Source organism: Lethenteron reissneri, chromosome 29 (assembly GCF_015708825.2).
Source record: "Lethenteron reissneri isolate LAM-NWPU_2019-01 chromosome 29, ASM1570882v1, whole genome shotgun sequence".
Classification (NCBI taxonomy): domain Eukaryota; kingdom Metazoa; phylum Chordata; class Hyperoartia; order Petromyzontiformes; family Petromyzontidae; genus Lethenteron; species Lethenteron reissneri.
In genome coordinates this window covers 1,286,353-1,306,394 of record NC_083807.1, presented here as the reverse complement: position 1 = coordinate 1,306,394, position 20,042 = coordinate 1,286,353, and the positions used below count along the sequence as shown (strand labels likewise).

The window sequence follows — 20,042 nt, the reverse complement described above, 5'->3', positions numbered from 1 at the left end:
GTGTACACACACACACAGACACACACGTAGACACACAACGTGTACACACACACACAGACACACACGTAGACACACAACGTGTACACACACAGACACACACGTAGACACACACACAGACACACACAGACACACACGTAGACACACAACGTGTACACACACACAGACACACACGTAGACACACAACGTGTACACACACACAGACACACACGTAGACACACAACGTGTACACACACACACAGACACACACGTCTACACACAACACCCCCATCACTGTTAGGCCACGAGACGCGCTGTTTATCTTCTGCCACAGCCGCCCTCGATCCCACATCATCGTCATCATCGTCATCATCATCAGCATCATCAGCATCATCATCAGTAGCAGCATCATCATCGTCATCAGCAGCATCATCATCAGCAGCAGTATCAGCAGCAGCATCATCATCATGACCATCAGCAGCAGCATCGTCATCATCAGCAGCATAATCATCATCAGCAGCAGTATCAGCAGCAGCATCATCATAATGATCATCAATAGCATCATCATCAGCATCATCATCTTCAGCAGCATCATCAGCAGCATCAGCAGCAGCAGTATCAGCAGCATAATATTCTAACCTTCTTTATGATCACTGCAGCAGCAAACAACACATCATCAGCAACTGCAGTACCTATCAACATGATCACTTATATACCATCATTATCATCAGTGTCACTGCCTTACCTTCTATACCATCACTTATTTACACCATTATCATCATAATCATCAGGGACATTCATTATCATCATCGTTATCATCATAATCTCTGGTTCATGTGTTCCTTTTTCATAATCAGTCAGAAGAAACTGAATCATCACCGTTACACATTCAATGTTTTTTTTTTATCACATTGTTATCATCGCCATCTTCACCACCACTACCACCATCATCAGAGGCAAATGATGATTATGATGATGATGAAATAATAATCATGATGACGATCATGAACATAATATAATCAACTGGAATCACCTCGAGTAGAACGACTGACGGCCACGTGCTGGAGTCGCCTCGTGCCGCACAGGGACAGCTGCCACTGGGGGGGGGGGGTGCCCCTTCCACCGTTACCGCGAATAGCTGGTACATGATGTATCATGATAATATGAAATCATAATTTAAATAGTTGAGGATGATATGATTTGAACTAAAAATATCGAGTTACTGTATGTTGATCGTTACATATCATCCCCACCATGTGTATGATGATGCTCGACATTTAAATGATGATTATGATTGAACATGATTATGACAATAATAATCGGTTTAACGAAATCATATAATCGTCACCATGATGAAGATGATGACTTAGCGAGTAATTGTTTTCAATAGGCTCACAATGGCTTACTCTTGCGAACAAGGACGTCACGCGATCATTGAACAAGAGAGACACACAGAGACACCCACACAGACACAGTGAGACACACAGACACAAACAGAGAGAGAGAGAGACACACACACAGAGACAAACGCACAGACACAGTGAGACACACAGACACAGAGAGAGAGAGAGACACACACACAGAGACAAACGCACAGACACAGTGAGACACACAGACGAAAACAGAGAGAGACACACACACAGAGACGCCACCACAGACAAAGAGAGAGACTAAAAGACTAAGACACACAGACGGAGAGAAACACACGTGCATGCAGACACACAGACACAGAGAGACACACACAGACACAGAGAGACACACACAAAACAAAGATACACACGTCGAGACGAAGAGACACACAAAACAAAGACACACACACAAACACAGAGAGACACACACAGACACAGAGAGACACACACAAAACAAATACACACACATCGAGACGAAGAGACACACAAAGAGACACAGACACACACACGAGACAGGGAGTGGGACACACATATGAGCTCTCGCTCTCTTCCTCCATGCATCTTTAATATTAAAGACTAATGAACTTTGCGAGATAGGGCAATTAACTATGCGCGGCTACGGAGGCATCTGGGTGAAACTAATTAATGACTTTGGGGGGCGGCGGTGCATAATGCAGCACGTTAATGTGGCGGGGCTGCACGGGCACCGCTCTGGCAGGCGGTATCATTAAGTGGGGGGCGGGGGGGGGGGGCTCTTTGCAAAATCCGCCCCCACCGTCCTTTACAACCCCTCCCCCCGCCCCTACAATCCCCCCATAACCCCCCCCCCCGCCACGCAAAGCCAAACCTCCAACCACCCACCTCATAAATCGCCCCCCCCCACGTCCCCCTACTAAGAGTCGTCCCGCTTCTCCAGCCCCCCAACTCTGAAATCTACTCTCGATCACGTGACTCTCCAGCGCCCGACTCCTTGTCCATCCCATGACTCTCCAATCCCCGTGACTGCCCTATCCCCTACCCCATGCCTCTTCACGGCGTGACTCTTTCTCCATCCCATGCCTCTCCAGCCCATTACTCTCCAATCCCCGTGACTCTCCAATCCCCTCTCTGTCCCATGACTTTCTTTACCTGCGACTCTCCAATCCCCGTGACTCGGCAATCACCGCTTGGCCCTCTTCTCACCGTGCCACTGTCTCCCCGCTCTCCCTTCGCTCCCTCTCGTGTTGTGAGAGTGCGCGGGACACGCGGAGACGATCGACACGAGTACAGTATAGACACGTGGATTTCTCGATGTGAAGTGCTGTTAGCGTGTCGCGCCTAAGACGGTGGGCTCAGCGCACGAGGGGCTGGGTGGCCAACATCAACCAAGCCCGCCCGCCTTTGTCTTCCCAACGCTGATGGTAACGCACCGCAGCAGGTATAATTTAGGGCTGAGTCGACCTAGTGGAGTGCTTGTTCAAATATTATTATCGAGCTGAAAGGGTGGGGCGGTGGCGCAGTGAATTGCACTGCGCAATGCAGCCGGCCACCTGAGTTCGGTTCCCGGCCACGTCTGCCCACATTGGTGGCGAGCACGGCCGTGTGGACAGTGAAGCTCTCACGGGAGCCGCCACGGAGCCGCGTAGAGCCGCGCGGTGCTATCCGCCTGCCTGCCACTGTCTCGGCGGGACTGCCCGTCTCAGAATCGGGAGGGAGGGATGCGGTGGGGTGGAACAAGGGTGGGAGATGGTGGGATGAAAGGGGGAGGGAGGGATGTGGTGGGATGGAAGCGGGTAGGGCAGGCGGGAGTGTTCGTAACGGCGTCAATGTAGCATCACCCCCCCTCCTCCCCTCCCTCACCCCCCCTCTCCCCACCCTCCACAACCCCGCCCCTCGCCCCCATCCCATCTTTCTCCACCACCCGCCCCTTGCTTCCCTCCTTCCTCCCTCCCCCACCACCTCCCCCTGCCCCCCCCCCAAAGTTAGGGTCTCGCGCCGATGAGCTCATTACGCATGCGCGGCGCGCGCGCGCGTGCACGCGGAGCGGGTCTGGTGTAGTCACGTGCAACACAATGCGTTACCAACACCCGGCGCCTGTACACGCGTGTACGCACAAAGACAAAGATCCCCCGTATAGCCTTGAGAGGCTGTTGGGGGCAAGGGCTGTTAGCGAGTAGCACTCGCCTATGAAGACCGGCACGGCACACGAGGGGGTGGGTTGCCAGCACCACTACCACGTCGCATCGGGTTCACATTTGTGGCCGAGTCAACCAAAAGGAGGCCCACGACTGGTTCAGATAATCGTCACTCGTGGAGGTGGCTGTGGGCGGGAATAGAACTCCGTTCGCCGAGGTTTGTATCACAGCGGCGCTAAGCGCTACGCAACCGCTCCCCCCGCATCGGTGTTTTTATTTTACGATGGTTTCAGCCACTTAATGATGAGGAAACCGGAGCTCCCGGAGAAACCCCACGCACGCGCGATGGGACACCACCACTCTACCCCCGTACAGATGGGGACAGATGGCGATTAGTCCACACTTTGCTGTACCGTGGCAAGTCAGGTGTACGGCTCCTCTTCGACGCCCACGGGAAGGGAGTTTCACGGCAAGATCCGTGCGGTGACCCACCAACCCTCGCCGCTGCCTGCACACGGTGCTGGGTTACAGGCAGCCGCGTGCAGCAGCGTAGCCACCACCGTCAGTCCACTGCTGGATGAGGCCTTCGGCGACGCGGCGAGTCACTGGGGTGGTCGATTTGACCGCCGGTTTTCAGCACCCCGGACAGCGCTGCTTGGCGAAGATTGAGATGCATTGCTTGGTTCACTTCCAACACTCCAGGGAGCATAGACGCACAGTACAGTACAACAATGCGTAGTCTTTTCCCCCTCTGTCATGCCCTCTGCTGCCCGTAACGTAGCCTCCTAGCAGCTTGAATGACTCCTGTTCAGCGCCAATGTTTCGTAGATCCAAGCGCTATCCAGGGTCCATAACCCTGCTGAGCTTCTTCAGAGGATCTGACGGCTCATGCCGAGTAACGTTGGTGCTCGGCACCATGAGATGTATGGTGTCCTGGTGTCCATAGGCAACGTGGGGGGGGGGGGGGGTGGCGTAAGGGGCGGTGCGCTAACCACAGCGCCACCGCTCCATCCTCAGCAGTATCGAGTTGGGGGATCAACCAATTGCATTGCTAATGCAGCAGCGGATGTCACAATGCTGGTGAACACACGACACGATGGTTGCTGTTACCAATCGGAACTCTGCTCGCGTCCCGCCTGCCCCGTGCCCACGCGCCAATGCCCCCTCCACCCCCCGCCTGACCTTGCCCTTGACCCCCGGCCCCCGTGTCACGCAGGGATGCCCTACAACAGCGCGCACCACTGCGTGGTGGAGGTGGAGAACTTCCTCTTCGTTCTCGGCGGAGAGGATCGCTGGAACCCGGACGGTGAGACTCGACTCACCCGCGTACTCAAACCTGCACAGTCACCCGCCCAGTGATTGACTCACCCACAGACAGCGAGCGGTCGACTTACTCTCCAGCTCGCCCAACCTCTCAGTGATCCACTTATCCACTAGCTCGCTCACTCACTCACCCACTCGCTCACCCAGTCACTCGCTCACTCACTCACCCACTCTCTCACCCAGCCACTCGCTCACTCACTCACCCACTCGCTCACCCAGTCACTCGCTCACTCACTCACCCACTCGCTACCCAGTCACTCGCTCACTCACTCACCCACTCGCTCACCCACTCGCTTACCCAGTCACTCGCTCACTCACTCACACACTCGCTCACCCACTCACTCGCTCACTCACCCACTCGCTCATCCAGTCACTCACACACAGCCACGCACAGTCACACACAGCCACACAAGCCACACACAGTCACACACAGACACACACAGCCACACACAGTCACACACAGTCACACACACAGCCATACACAGCCACACACAGTCACACACAGCCACGAACAGACACACACAGTCACACACAAACACACACAGCCACACACAGACACACACAGCCACACACAGTCACACACAGTCACACACACACAGTCACACACAGTCACACACAGTCACACACACACAGTCACACACAGTCACACACAGTCACACACACACAGTCACACACACACAGTCACACACACACACAGTCACACACACACAGTCACACACACAGTCACACACACACAGTCACACACACACAGTCACACACACAGTCACGCACACAGTCACACACACACAGTCACACACACACAGTCACACACACAGTCACGCACACAGTCACACACACAGTCACACACACAGTCACACACAGTCACGCACACAGTCACACACACACAGTCACACACACACAGTCACACACACACAGTCACACACAGTCACGCACACAGTCACACACACAGTCACACACACACAGTCACACACAGTCACGCACGCGAACACTCCGATTCGACTCTGCTTCGACTCATCTTCCCCGACTCTCCGTTCACTGAACCCTCCCCTGTCATTCCCTCCACCCGCCCCTCCCCCACCCCCCTCGGTGCTGCTGCGTTGGCAGTGGTGCACGAACAAACAACAACAATAACAACAACTCAACGCGTTCCTTCACAACAGTGTGCGCGTCTGAGCGGCCTTACGAGCAAACGTTTATAACGGATGACGTTTCGTGCAATGGCCCTTCCTTGTGTAGCACACACAGCAACATAGAGAGAGATAGAGACCAGAGCGATGGAGCCACTGCGCTATGCAGCAATGCAGAGGCGCATGGCGGCGGCGGCAGCGGCGATGATAACGCGCAACCAAAGCGGACGTCGCTGAGCTGGAAAGGCGCTGACCGCAGCGAAACGCCGCGTGCGTTGGCGACAGGGCCCCTCTGTCCCCCCCCCGCCGCCCCTAATGGGCAGAGCCGCATCCAGGAAGGGGGCGAGGGGGTAGGCGGGAGAGGGAGAGGATTTAGGGGACCACAACTCCTGGGCGGGTCGTGGCAAGGAACGTGTCAAATGGCTCCGTTGGGATTTCTGAACCCACAGCGGCGGTCTTCGGCCCTCCTACCGGCACACGGATGCCGACCTGGAGGCCGCGCGCCCAGGTCACGCGCGCCGCACAGGGGCGGCTGCCACCGCGGGGCCCTTTCAAATGTTTGCGATGAGATGCGAGGCGGGGGGGGTGTTGTTTGGTTGCCGAGAGGCTTTCAAGCGAGCGTCAATAAACATCCAAAGACGATTGTACCGCGATCGATGCCTCGCAATAGCAGAAGAGGGCCGATGCACGTGCGAGTGCGTGGACTGAGTGGTGGTGGATCGTTGTTGATGTTGCTGCTGCTGCTCTGGTTGTTGTTGTGACGCCACGGAGAGGAACCGGTGCTTTGAATGTCCCCCGCAAGACTGACAGGACAGCAGCTGTCCTCTCAATTAGAGAACAATCCTGGGAAAACCGGGATAGGTGGCAACCAAATTTTGGAGGAGGATGACGAGGAGCTGTCCACCTCCAGCCCCCCTCACCCCCCTCCGCCCCCGCCTGTAATCCAGCGAGGGTTGGAAGATCACCGCAGCAAAGTTGCAAAACTCCGTTTGAGTTGGGCGTAGAAGAGGCGCCATACACTGGCACGTCAATAGATGGCGGTGCAGCAACGTGTCGACCAATCTCCGCATGTCACCATCCCGACGTGATCGAGTATTGCTCCCTCGCATGCGCACGCATGCGGATCTCTCTGGGTGCACCGGTTTCCTCCCACTTAATAATCGCGCGCTAATTGCTCAACATACCGTAACATGAACAGAACAGATGATGACATGCGGGGCCCTCCATCCCGAGTGAACGAGTTCGTGTTGATGACTACTGTGGCTTCCCACGTGGTTAAATGAACTTTGTGTTGCCGCAGGGAAGCACAGCACCAACTTTGTGAGTCGCTACGACCCCCGGTTCAACACGTGGGTGCAACTTCCTCCCATGCAGGAGAGGTGAGTGGGGGTGGCAACGCGAGGGGAGGGGGGGCAGACGTGTGGAGGCGAACGGGCGAGGTTCGGGCCCCGATGCTACCTAACCCCGACCCTAACCCTAACCTTGACCCTAATCCTGACCCTAACCCTGACCCTAACCCTGACCCTATCCCTAATCATAACCCTGACCCTAACCCTGACCCGACCCTAACCCTGACCCTATCTAATCATAACCCTGACCCTGTCCCTAACCCTGACCCTACTCCTGACCCTAACCCTGACCCTATCCCTAACCCTGACCCTATCCCTACCCCTAACCCTGACCCTGACCCGAACCCCGGCCCTATCTCTAAGCTTTACTCTATCCCTATCTCTATTCGCGAGGCCAAAACGCAGAGCAGTCCAGGCCCCGCTCTCTGTAAAGGTTGTATATCGTGATGTATTGCTGGAGTTAGGAAACAAATGGTGGGAGAGGGGGAGGTAACAGTTTGGAAAATTAATGGTGCAGAAGAAAAAGAATATTTAATTAATTCATTAACGCACTTTCAATATATATAAACGACGCTGAAATGGTGAACGAACCGGAGTTCTAAACGGGGACAGATATTTCTCGTTATTGACAAAAAAATTGGGAAAAGGGAGGGCAGGAGAGGAGAGAAAATGTGAGGAGAGGGAGAGGAGAGAGGAGGAGATGGCAGGAAGGAGAGGGGAGAGGAGAGAGGAGAGGGAAGGGGATGAGAGCGCAGGGGAGGAGAGGCTATGCCAGGAGAGGAGAGGGGAGAGAGAGAAGATCTGGGCAAACAAAACAGGGAAATGTATATTTTACAAATCAGCGATCGCAGACAAATAAATCAGATGGCGGCGCGTGGATTGCGCGCGTAATTGAAATCGACGAGGGCTGCGCGCTGGCCCGGCCACGGCACGCGCCCTGCGCCTCTGAGTTAGGAGTTCTCGCGAGATCTGCACGAACGTCGCCGCTTAAACCCGGAGCCGAACCCAGCCGCGTGAGGTGTGGTGCTGCTGCACTCGGATGAGCCACGCAGTAGGGAGGGAGGCTCAGAGCGCTGAGCTGTGGCACCGCTGAGGATCTGAGTTCGAATCCAGGGTTTCAGCCGTCGGTGAAGAAACTAAAATTCTCTGGTGCAGTGAGCTGATGGTCTCAGCCCGGCCGTGAATGATTCACGCAGAGACCCAGAGACTCACAAACACGCAGAGACTCACATAGACACCCAGAGATTCACTTAGACACCCAGAGACTCACACAGACACCCAGAGACTCACTTAGACACCCAGAGACTCACACATACACCCAGAGACTCACGTAGACACTCAGAGATTCTCATAGTCACCCAGGGATTACCATAGAGACGCAGAGACTCAGACACGCAGAGACTGACACAGACACCCAGAGACTCGCATGGACTGTGTCGGGATTGTGAGTTGATGTCTCAGCCCGGTCACTAATTCAGCATTTTTGTCAAAATTCCAGCTCTGCCATGAGACGAACATTACTCTGACATGGGTGAAGGAGACTTTCCCTCGACTGTGTGTGGAGGTCACGCGAAGGGTTGCGGCAGGTAGCTCTTTGATATCCACTTCGCTGGGCCGTTCTCACACGCGAAGACAAAGTCTCTATCATGCGACGTTTCAGGCAATGGTCCTTTTCACAGCACTCACATAGAGAGGTGGAGCCACTTTGCCTGTCTCGTCTCTCTGCCTTTCTTGCCTCTGTAGTGCTCTGCAGAAGGGCCATTACTCGAAACGTCGCCTATTGTATACGTCATTTATTTTAAGACCCCGACAAATGACAAAGATCCCCCGTGTAGCCTGAACAGACTGTTGGGGCAAGTGTTGTGGGCGACCACCTATGAAGGCCGGAACGGCACACGAGGGGTGGGTGGCCAACACCACGCCCGGCCGCCTTTGTCTCCCGAGTGGCGATGTTTGCACACAACACACCAGGTACTTATTTGAGGCTGAGTCGACCTAGGGCATATCGAGATAATCGTCACTGGTGTTGGCCGTGAGCGGGAATCGAACTCGGTTCGCCGGCTTCGTGGCGTAGACCGGGAACACACACAACAGTGTTATCCAACAAAATGTTGAGTTTGTTCTGTTCTGCAGCCTCTGACCTTCCAACCATTGTTTGAACCCCCCTCCATCCCCCGCCTCGCCCCCCCCCCCTCCATCCCCCCCCACCCGCACCCCTCCTACCCCCGCCTCGCCATCCCCCCAACCTCGCCCCCCCTCGCCCCCCCCTCGCCCCCCCTCACCCCCCCTCACCCCCCTCGCCCCCCCTCACCCCCTCGCCCTCCCCTTCCACCCCCCCTCGCCCCCCCTCACCCCCCTCACCCCCCTCGCCGCCCCTCACCCCCTCGCCCCCCCTTCCACCCCCCCCCCTCGCCCCCCCCTCACCCCCTCGCCCCCCCTGTCCCCCTCGCCCCCCCTTCCACCCCCCCTCGCCCCCTCCACCCCCCGCCCTGTTCGTAGGCGCGCGTCGTTTTTCGCGTGCCACCTCAACCGCCAGCTGTACGTGATCGGGGGTCGCAACGAGACGGGCTACCTCTCGTCGGCCGAGGGCTACAGCCTGGAGAAGAACGAGTGGCGCTACGTGGCCGCGCTGCCGCACGCGCTCGCCGCTCACGCCGGGGCCCTGCACGACGGGAAGATCTTCATCTCCGGTGAGCAGGAGGAGGAGGGGGAGGAGGAGGGGGGGGGGAGGAGGGGGGGGGGAGGAGGAAGTGGGGATGGAGGAGGAGGTTGTGGAGGAGGAGATGGAGGTGGGTTAGGGAGGAGCGAGAAGGTGGTGGAGGAGGATTAAGTAGGAGGAGGATGTGGAGGAGGAAGGTTAGGGAGGAGGTGGAGGAGGAGCAAGTGGGGATGGAGGTAGAGGAAGTGGAGGTGGGTTAGGGATGAGCACGGAATAGGGGGAGGAGGAGGGAGCGACGAGGAGGAGGAGGAAGAGGACGGCACGGCATGGGTGGCCAGGTGGGGGAGGGGGGGGGGTATGAAGGTTCACGTCGCCTATTAAACGATGTTGGTGATGCTGCGTCACCAGTGGTGCACTCGGGCAACTAACGACATGAATACAAATCCACACGTTCGACCAGAGGCCGTGGCCTCAAGACGAAGCGTGTGTGCGTTGTGTGACGTGTCAGGCGATGTGGCCCTTCTTCATAGCACTATGAAGAAGAAGAATTGCCCGAAAACGTCGTCTATTATATATATTATATCCCTTTAAAGGCAACGCAGTGTGATTGACAAACGCGTTCAGGTTGATTTGTTTGTTACGTTGTAGAGTCGCTGCAGTGATGCGCTGACGCTGCCCGGATTATATCCCTGCACGGTATCCATGCCGCTGCCTGTGCCCGACTCGGCCCGTCACCCCCCTCCCCTCCCCCTCCACTCCCCCCTCCCCTCCCCTCCTGAACGGCGCCCCACGGCGTGAAGAGCCGCAGAACAACATCACGTGACGCGCGACGTCTTCACCACTCACCACCACTCACCACCACTCACCATCACCCCCACCCACCCACCCGTTACCCTCCGCCCCCCCCACCCCCCGTCTCAACATCACCGAGTCGCGCTCTGGCTGTTGACATCTGTATTGATGAGTTATTTTACTGGTGTAATACCCAGTTATTGACCGATACAGACGCGTTGGCCCGGATCAGTCAATTACCCTTTATAGTTCCTGCCCAGCCGCTGATAAGAGGCGGCTAGCGGGCGCGCGGGGGAGGAGGGTTTGGTTGTTGTGTGTCTCTGATGGAACGAGAAACAGGGAATTTATTTTGAGTGAGTGCGTCTGAGTCGCAGTGTGGTCTTGTTTGTGCGTCGTGCGGTGGTGAGCGACGACGCGCAGCGAAATCCGGCGAGTTCGATTCCCGCACATGGAGTAATGCCAGGGATGAACGCATACCTGGCAACCCCTTCTCAGTGCCCTACCTTATCACAGACCAATTCAGACTTCACTGGTCACCCCGTGCCCTTAGAAATCTCAACGTGAATCCTACAAAGTTCCATCACAAGGGAGACACAAACAATTATGCAGACAGTTTTTTTGGCCCGTATTAAAACGGCTATACGTCGTATGGACTTGAAAACTTTATTTCCCTGCACAAGAATGCGGGGTAAAACATATGGGTTGATAGGTTTCCTAAATCCATGTATTTCTGTGGGTCTCCATATATCTCTATAGGTTTCTATGTATCTATGTCGGTCTCTATGTATCTCTATGGGCCTCTGTGGATCTCTATGGGTCTCTGTCTATAATCATACTTGCCAACCCCTTATCAGTGCCTACTTTATTACAGACCAATTCAGACCTCATTGCTCACTCCGTGCCCGTATACATCTCAACGTTGAACCTACAAAGTCCCATCGCAAGGGAGAAACACAAACAAATAGACAACACTTTTTTTGTTTACCCGGATTGAAACGGCTGATCACTCAATTTCCCTGGACCTGAAAACTCAATTTCCCTGCACATGAATGCGGGGTAAACCGTATGGGTTGACAGGCTTGCGAATACCTAAACCAGTGCTCGCCCCTGCCCTAGGTCGAGTCAGCTGCTCGCTAGCAGCACTTGCTGCTGCAGTCTGTTAAGGCTACATGGGGGATCTTTGTCTTTGTTTGTGGTGAGCGCACTGCGCGACAAGCCCCGCGACGCGAGTTCGATTCCCGCTCACTTCCAATATCAGTTACAAATATCTGAACCGGTCCTGGGCCTCTCCTAGGTCGTTTCAGCTTTAAATGAGTACCTGGTGCATTGTGTAGCACTGGGGAGACAAAGGCGGCCGGGCGTGGTGCTGGCCACCCACGCCTTCGTGTACCGTGCTCGCCCTTATGGGTGCGACTCGCTAACAACACTTGCCCCAACAGGCTGTGTGGGCTGCACGGGTGATCTTTGTTTTTATTTGTATTATTTTCGTGGGTGATTGAGTGTGTGACGGTGAGTGTATTTGTGAGTGTTCATGGGTCAGTGTGTTCCTGTGTGCGTGTGTGTGAGTCTGTGCGTGGTTATGTAGTGCGGGGAGCGGTGGCGCAGTGGTTAGCACAGTTCACCGTGAACCCCGCGTAGCATAAGTTGGCTTCCTCGTCACGGCTAACATCACAGCGCAGGGGAAAAAGTAGCGACAAAAGGTTTTACTTTTTTGCTCATTAAAGAATTTCACATAATCCCCCCCACACCCCCTCCTCGCACCCCCCTCCCCTCCCGACGCCCCCCCTCCCCCCGTGCAGGAGGGGTTCACAATGGCGAGTACGTGAAGTGGCTGCACTGCTACGAGCCCGAGAGGAACGCGTGGGCCAAGCGTGCCGACATGAGCACCAAGCGCGCCATCCACGTGCTCGCCGCGCTCGGCAGCCGCCTCTACGCCATCGGGGGCAACCACCTCAAGGGTAAAGTATGGGGGGGGGGTGGGGGGTGGGGGTGGGGGGGTGGGGGGGGTGGTGGTGGTGTGGGGGTGGTGTGGGGGGTGGGGGTGGGGGGGTGGGGGGGTGGGGGTGGTGTGGGGGTGGGGTGGTGTGGGGGTGGTGTGGAGGTGGGGGTGGTGTGGGGGGGGTGGGGGTGGTGTGGGGGTGGGGGTGGTGTGGGGGGATGGGGGTGGTGTGGAGGTGGGGGTGGGGGTGGTGTGGGGGGTAGGGGTGGTGGGGCGGGTGGGGGGTGGGGGTGGTGTGGGGGTGGTGGGGCGGGTGGGGGGTGGGGGTGGGGTGGAGGTGGTGTGGGGGGGGGTGGTGTGGAGGTGGGGGTGGTGTGGGGGGGGGGTGGGGGTGGTGTGGAGGTGGGGGTGGTGTGGGGGGGTGGGGGTGGTGTGGGTGGGGTGGGGGTGGTGTGGAGGTGGGGGTGAGGGTGGTGTGGGGGGGGGGTGGTGGGGGTGGGGGTGTGGGGGGGGGGTGGGGGTCACGGAGCACCCCCCCCACCCCCCCCCCAACTATTTTTTTTATTAGACTAGGGGACCCCTCCCCCCAGCGGACAGCTGTCCCTGTGCGGCACAATGCCACTCGGCACCTCGACTCGCCAGCGGGCATCGGCCTGCCAGTAGGGGGCGATGGTTGAGTGATTTGGGCGCAGTTGTTCAACTTGGGATTAGACGACCCCGCAAATGACTCAGCTGGGATCGACGCAGCAACATCGCCGCAAAAAAACGTGGCAGGACCCTCCTGAAAACCGGTCATGAGACTCGGTGAGAATTTCGTGGATAAACGAGCGGAATCATAGTAACTGGTACAGAAAATAGATAACGATCGCGATGATACATGATACGATTTTTGTTATCATCATCATCATCCACTGTAGATATACCGATAGTAATAATAATCACAGTAGTCATCATCCCAAAGTTGGAATTGCACGGGGCAGCAATCATCGCCCGCCGCTGGCAGACGAATGCCGGCCGGAGCACACAGGGACAGCTGCTGCTGGGGGGTCCCCTGTGGGATTAAACACTGCGCCGTGAGACGTTGCTGAAACGTGGCGGACGCTATGTAAATGCAAATCATTGCTGCGATCGTCGTTATCGTTTTCCCAAACCTCTCCTTGCAGAGCGGTAGACAAGTGTTTCATGCTCTTCATCACCATCGTGATCATTCAGAAAATACAGTGTTTGTGATCGTCGCGATCGTCTTCATCATCACTCGGTGTTGACGTCAAAGACAAAGATCCCCCGTCTAGCCTCAACAGACTGCAGGGGCAAGTGCTGTTTGCGAGCAGCATCAAACACACGCACATACAACTGAACACGCGCACACACAATAGCCTCTCCACATTCGCATTCATTTAACAAAAAACTCATCGCCCCTTCAGGACCAGCCGACGCGCGCTCCACGTCGGGCGAACGCGGCGCCCTTTTACACGCGGCGCTGCTGCCACTGCCGCCGCTGCTGCCACTGCCGCCGCTGCTGCCACTACCGCCGCTGCTGCCACTTCCACTGCTGCTGCCACTGCTGCTGCCACTGCTGCCTCTGCTACCACTGCTGCTGCTGCCACTGCCACTGCTGCTGCTACCACTACCGCCACCGCTGCTGCTGCCATTGTCACTACCGCCACTGCTGCTGCCGCTGCCGCCGCTGCCGCCGCTGCCGCTGCCACTGCTGCCTCTGCTACCACTGCTGCTGCCACTGCTGCCACTACCACTGCTGCTGCCACTGCTACTGCTGCTGCCGCTACCACTGCTGCTGCCACTGCTGCCACTACCACTGCTGCTGCCACTGCTACTGCCACTGCTGCCACTACCACTGCTGCTGCCACTGCTGCCACTACCACTGCTGCTGCCACTGCTACTGCTGCTGCCGCTACCACTGCTGCTGCCACTGCTGCCACTACCACTGCTGCTGCCACTGCTGCCACTACCACTGCTGCTGCCACTGCTGCTGCCACTGCTGCTGCCACTACCGCCACCGCTGCTGCTACTGCCGCTGCTACTGCTGCCACTGCTACTGCTGCCTCTGCTGCTGCGCTTTATCGCACTCTCACACCCGCGGGTAGATGGCGACGCGAATCATTTCGTGCCCCTCCTCCTCCTCCTCGGGTTCCTGCGGCCGATGCGAGCACCACCGCGCGAGTCGCTTCCAGATGTTTGCCTCCGACGGTTGCCGTCATCGTCATTATCATTGTCGTCGTAATCATCGGCGGCAGCAGCAGCAAGCAGCAGCAGCAGTAGCAAGCAGCAGTAGCAAGCAGCAGTAGCAAGCAGCAGCAGTAGCAAGCAGGAGTAGCAAGCAGCAGTAGCAAGCAGCAGCAGCAAGCAGCAGTAGCAAGCAGCAGTAGCAAGCAGTAGCAGCAAGCAGCAGCAGCAAGCAGCCGCGATCGACCCACTGCTGGATGAAAACGTCCTCCCCTCTACCCAGCTGCTGCTGCTGCTGCTGCTACTGCTTTCTACTGCTGCTACTGCTGCAGCTGCTGCAGCTGCACGCTCCTATTGCTGATCTCTCCGTCATCGTCCCTTCAGGCACTGATGATGATGATGTCCTCAACCTGCCACGGGAATGTCGGTGTCATGTGACGGGCCATCTCTGGTAGAGCAGTGAAGCGGATATCACAGAGCTACGTCTGAGATCATCGCAGGAAAAAAGACAAATACAATGACCCCCCCCCTCCCCTCGTGTAGCTTGTAACAGACTGTTGGGGCAAGTGCTGTTAGCAAGCAGCACCTATGAAGGCCGGCACGGCACACGAGGGGGTGGGTGGCTGGCACCACGCCCGGCCACCTTTGTCTCTCTCGTGACGATGTTCACACACCGCGCCAGGTACTCATTTGAGGCTGAGTCGACCTAGAGGAGGCCCAGGACCGGTGCAGATAATCGTCACTGGCATTGGCTATGAGCTGGAATCGAACTCGGGTCGCCGGGTTCGTAGTGCAGCATAGCGCAGCGCTAACCGCTACACCGCCGCTCCCCACACCTCCCCTCCCCCCCCCAAATAAAAAAAAACCCGAACAAAAGATGAATTTTACAAAAAACACGAAGAGGAGATTTTTCCCCAATCTGATCATCCCCTTTGAGGTTCAGCTCCCAACGAAGCTGCCCGTGGCACGTGATGCGAAACGTCGGACGCCGGGCCAAACGACGCGCGACAAACGCAACGCGAACGCTGCGTCGGCGAGGTCCTACAGTGGCGGCGCACAGAGAAAATGCCTGCGTGTGCCTTTGTGAGTAGTGATAATAATATTATTATTTTATTTTTATCACGCTCTCGGCTGAGCGCGCGATCATGCGGAGAGAATTGGCATCAATGCAATTGCCGGGACGCGCATTTGTTTTTTTGAGTTTCTGTCGACATGACCCCACGCATCACAAATCCCACTCTTCTGGCCCGAATTATATAAATAACTTGAACATAAAACTGTAATTCGCTACATTAGCCAACTCCGTGCATTAGGGCTGCGTGGAGAGCAGGGTTGGTGGTGGTGGTGGAGGAGCAGGAGGAGGTGGGGGAGGAGGGGGATGCAGCAGCAGCTAATCCGCGTTGTTGAACGCGTCGATGGCGAGTCTGGATGGTGCGGGCTGCACGGGATGAAACGGATCGTGTTGGACTGCACTTCTAGGCCCCCGCATCTGTGCGTCTCCCGACACTTGACCCCTTTGGTGACGACCGTGATGGCACCGATTGTGGTGATGATGTTGACGACGCTGATGGTGATAACACTGATGATGATGATGATGATAACACTGACGATGATAACACTAATGATGATAACGATGATGACAATGGTGATAACGCTGATGGTCATAACACTGATGATGATAACGCTGATGATGATGACGCTGATGACGATGGTGATAACGCTGATGATGATAACGCTGATGACGATGGTGATAACGCTAATAATGATGACGCTGATGATAAGGCTGATGACGATGGTGATAACGCTAATGAAGATGACGCTGATGACGATGGTGATAACCCTAATGATGATAACGCTGATGACGATGGTGATAACGCTAATGATGATGACGCTGATGACGATGGTGATAACGCTAATGAAGATGACGCTGCTGACGATGGTGATAACGCTAATAATGATGACGCTGATGATAAGGCTGATGACGATGGTGATAACGCTGATAACGATGGTGATAACGCTAATGATGATGACGCTGATGATGACAATGATGCTGACGACGATGTTGGTTCCTCGTGCCCCACAGGCTCCAGTCACCTGGACGTGCTTCTTGTCGAGTGCTACAGCCCGCAGGCCGACCAGTGGAGTGTTCTATCCACTGCTATGCTGGAGGGCCGCAGCGGGCCCGGCTGCTGCACCCTCGATGGGCTCGTCTACCTCGTGGGCGGATACAGCTGGAGCATGGTCTGTGAGCCTCTCCCTTTCTCTCGCTTCCTCTCTCTCTCCATATTCCTCTCCCTTCTCTCTCCCTCTCTCTCCATCTCTTTCTCTCTTTGTCTCTCTATTTTGTTTGCTTCGTTCATCATTTCGGTTTTTTATTTTTTTATGCTTTGCTTTATGTGCCCCCCCCCTTAAATGAAAGATTTCACGCTCTGCTCTCCTCTTTCTTACCCCTTCCCTCTCTCTCTACCCCCTCTCTCTACACCCCCTCTCTCCCTACCCTCTCTCTCCCTACTTTATGTCTATGTTGCTGTACCCACCGAAAATCAGTTTTACGGGACGTGTCGCATCTAATTGTGTTTGTATAGAGCGCCTTAGGTCAAGGCGGTAACAACAATAGAGTTGGCAGGGGCAATGCAAGGGCCGATAAATGAGTGAGCGTACCAGAGATCACGTGGGTGTCACGAAAGGGCTATGGGGGAGGGACGGGCAAGAGTGGAAGGGCGAGGGGAGGGCAGGGGAAAGAGTGGGCAGTGGAGAAGAGGCGAGGCTTTAAGAGAGGAGTGAAGGGGGGTTAAGGAGGGGGACTGCTCAATGTACAGGGGGAGATTATTCGACGAGAGTCGATGTTGACGATCATGTTACACGCACTCGATGAGTTAGTTTATGGTCTCCGCCCGGCCACCAATGGCACGCACGCAGACCCACGACAGACTCACAGAGAGACTCACTAGTGAGCCAGCTGTGGTCATGGACTGCGGCTGCAGCCCAGACTTGAACCCAGGATCTCAGCCGTGCCAGGACAGGCCCCCTCTGACCTACGAACCACCCGGGACTACCTCTGTCACGGGCCTCGCTTAGCGGCTAAATCCTGCCACTTGCTGTTGTTCCGGCCCCCCACGCCCCCCCATCCCTCCCGCCCGCCCAGGGTGCGTACAAGTCGTCCACGCTTTGCTTCAGCCCGGACACGGACTCGTGGACAGAGCTGGAGGGGGAGATGGTGGAGCCGCTCGCCGGTCCGGCCTGCACCACCAACGTCCTGCCGGCGCACATGCACTACCGCGCCTGACACCCCCCACCACCAGCACCACCACCTCGCTGGGGGCGGCGGTGCGGAGTGTTTCTGCATCGCGTCGCCGCACGGGGCGGCAGAAGCAGCCGCGCTCTCCGCGTGGCACCACCGTTCGGTGATGGGGGAGCTGATTGGTTTGGCGAAGGTTTAGAGCGCCGTGCCGTGTAATGTGACACGCCAAGCCACGGGACACCGTGCCAAAATACACCACGCCACGGTGCACCATGCCAAAATACACCACGCCACGGTACACCACGCCACGGTACACCGCGCCAAAATACACCACGCCACGGTACACCGCGCTACGGTACACCGTGCCAAAATACACCACGCCAAAATACACCACGCCACGGTACACCGTGCCAAAACACACCACCCCACGGTACACCACGCCAAAATACAGGGTGTTTCAAAGAGATGGACCCAATTTCAAAGCAGTATATTTCACGATGGCAACATGTTACAACGACACAAAAAGTTACAAACGGTTTAATGAGTTATCAAGTTTTACTAACCATTTTATAAATGATCTCTATGTGCCCTCCACCTGCTGTACGGACAACATCCAGACGAGAGTTGAATTCGTCCCAAACGCCTATCAAAGTGAAGTCACCGCTGTCGTGATTCTGTTTTTGAGGTCATCCAGATTAGTAGCTAATGGTGGTACAAAAACACGGTCTTTGACGTATCCCCACAAGAAACAGTCACAGGGTGTGGTGATGTCTGGGGCTCTTTGGGGCCGACAGTGTAGCGCCAAGTCTTGGGGTCCCGTGCGACCTATCCAACGTTGAGGCAGTGTGTCTTACGAATGACTGAGGCTAGGGGCTGTTTGTGCGCTGGGAGAGGCATCTCGCGGTAATCATTTGAAACTCTTATGCCCCGCCCTTTCAAGTGGTAAGAGTTTCATTCATGGGCGGTTCGTGGTTGCAGAGACGGGTCAATCTTTTTGAAACACCCGGTACATCACGCCACGGTACACCATGCCAAAATATACCCCACCAAACTACACCGCGCCAAAATACACCGCGCCACGGCACAGCGCGGCACAACAGCAACAACAACAATGCACCACGGCTCCCTTCTAGCACAGCGCCACCGCGCGGCAGAGCACGGCAACTCGGCAGCCGTGGCGGCTCAACAGCGCACACCCCGCTCCTGCTGCTGCTACTACTACTGATGCTGATGCTACTGCTGCTGCTGTTGATGCTACTGCTGCTGCTGCTGATGCTATTGCTGCTACTGCTGATGCTACTGCTGCTGCTGTTGATGCTACTACCACTGCTGCTACTGCTGCTGCTACTGCTGATGCTACTACTGCTGCTGCTACTGTTGCTGTGACTACTGTTGCTGCTGCTACTGCTGTAACTACTACTGCTACTGCTGCTACTACTGATGCTGATGCTACTGCTGATGCTACTGCTGCTGCTGTTGATGCTACTGCTGCTGCTGCTGATGCTATTGCTGCTACTGCTGATGCTACTGCTGTTGCTGTTGATGCTACTACCACTGCTACTACTGCTGCTGCTACTGCTACTGTTGCTGTAACTACTGTTGCTGTTGCTACTGCTGCTACTGCTGTAACTACTGCTGCTGCTACTGCTGCTGCTGCTACTGCTGCTGCTGTAACTACTGATGCTGCTGCTACTGCTGCTCCTGCTGCTGCTACTGCTGCTGCTTCTACTGCTGATACTGATGCTGCTACTGCTGATGCTGCTACTGCTGCTCCTGCTGCTGCTGCTACTGCTGCTACTACTACTGTTGTTACTGCTGCTGCTACTGCTGCTACTACTACTGCTGCTACTGCTGCTGCTACTACTACTGCTACCACTACTGTTGCTACTGCTGCTACTACTGCTGCTGCTACTGCTGCTGTTACTACTA

The 20,042-nt window shown here is 56.0% G+C and overlaps 1 protein-coding gene across 1 annotated transcript in view; it reads left to right on the top strand.

The window, feature by feature from the left end:
• Positions 1-18,531, top strand: part of KLHL14 (kelch like family member 14) — a 30,707-nt gene extending 12,176 nt beyond the window's left edge. Inside the window, exons 6-11 of the mRNA XM_061562387.1 lie at positions 4,716-4,805; positions 7,250-7,328; positions 9,798-9,988; positions 12,549-12,707; positions 16,956-17,113; positions 18,018-18,531. Of these exons, the coding sequence (XP_061418371.1) occupies positions 4,716-4,805; positions 7,250-7,328; positions 9,798-9,988; positions 12,549-12,707; positions 16,956-17,113; positions 18,018-18,158 (818 nt within the window). The 3' untranslated portion in view covers positions 18,159-18,531. The remainder of the gene's footprint in view (positions 1-4,715; positions 4,806-7,249; positions 7,329-9,797; positions 9,989-12,548; positions 12,708-16,955; positions 17,114-18,017) is intronic.
• The last annotated feature ends 1,511 nt before the right edge of the window (positions 18,532-20,042 follow it).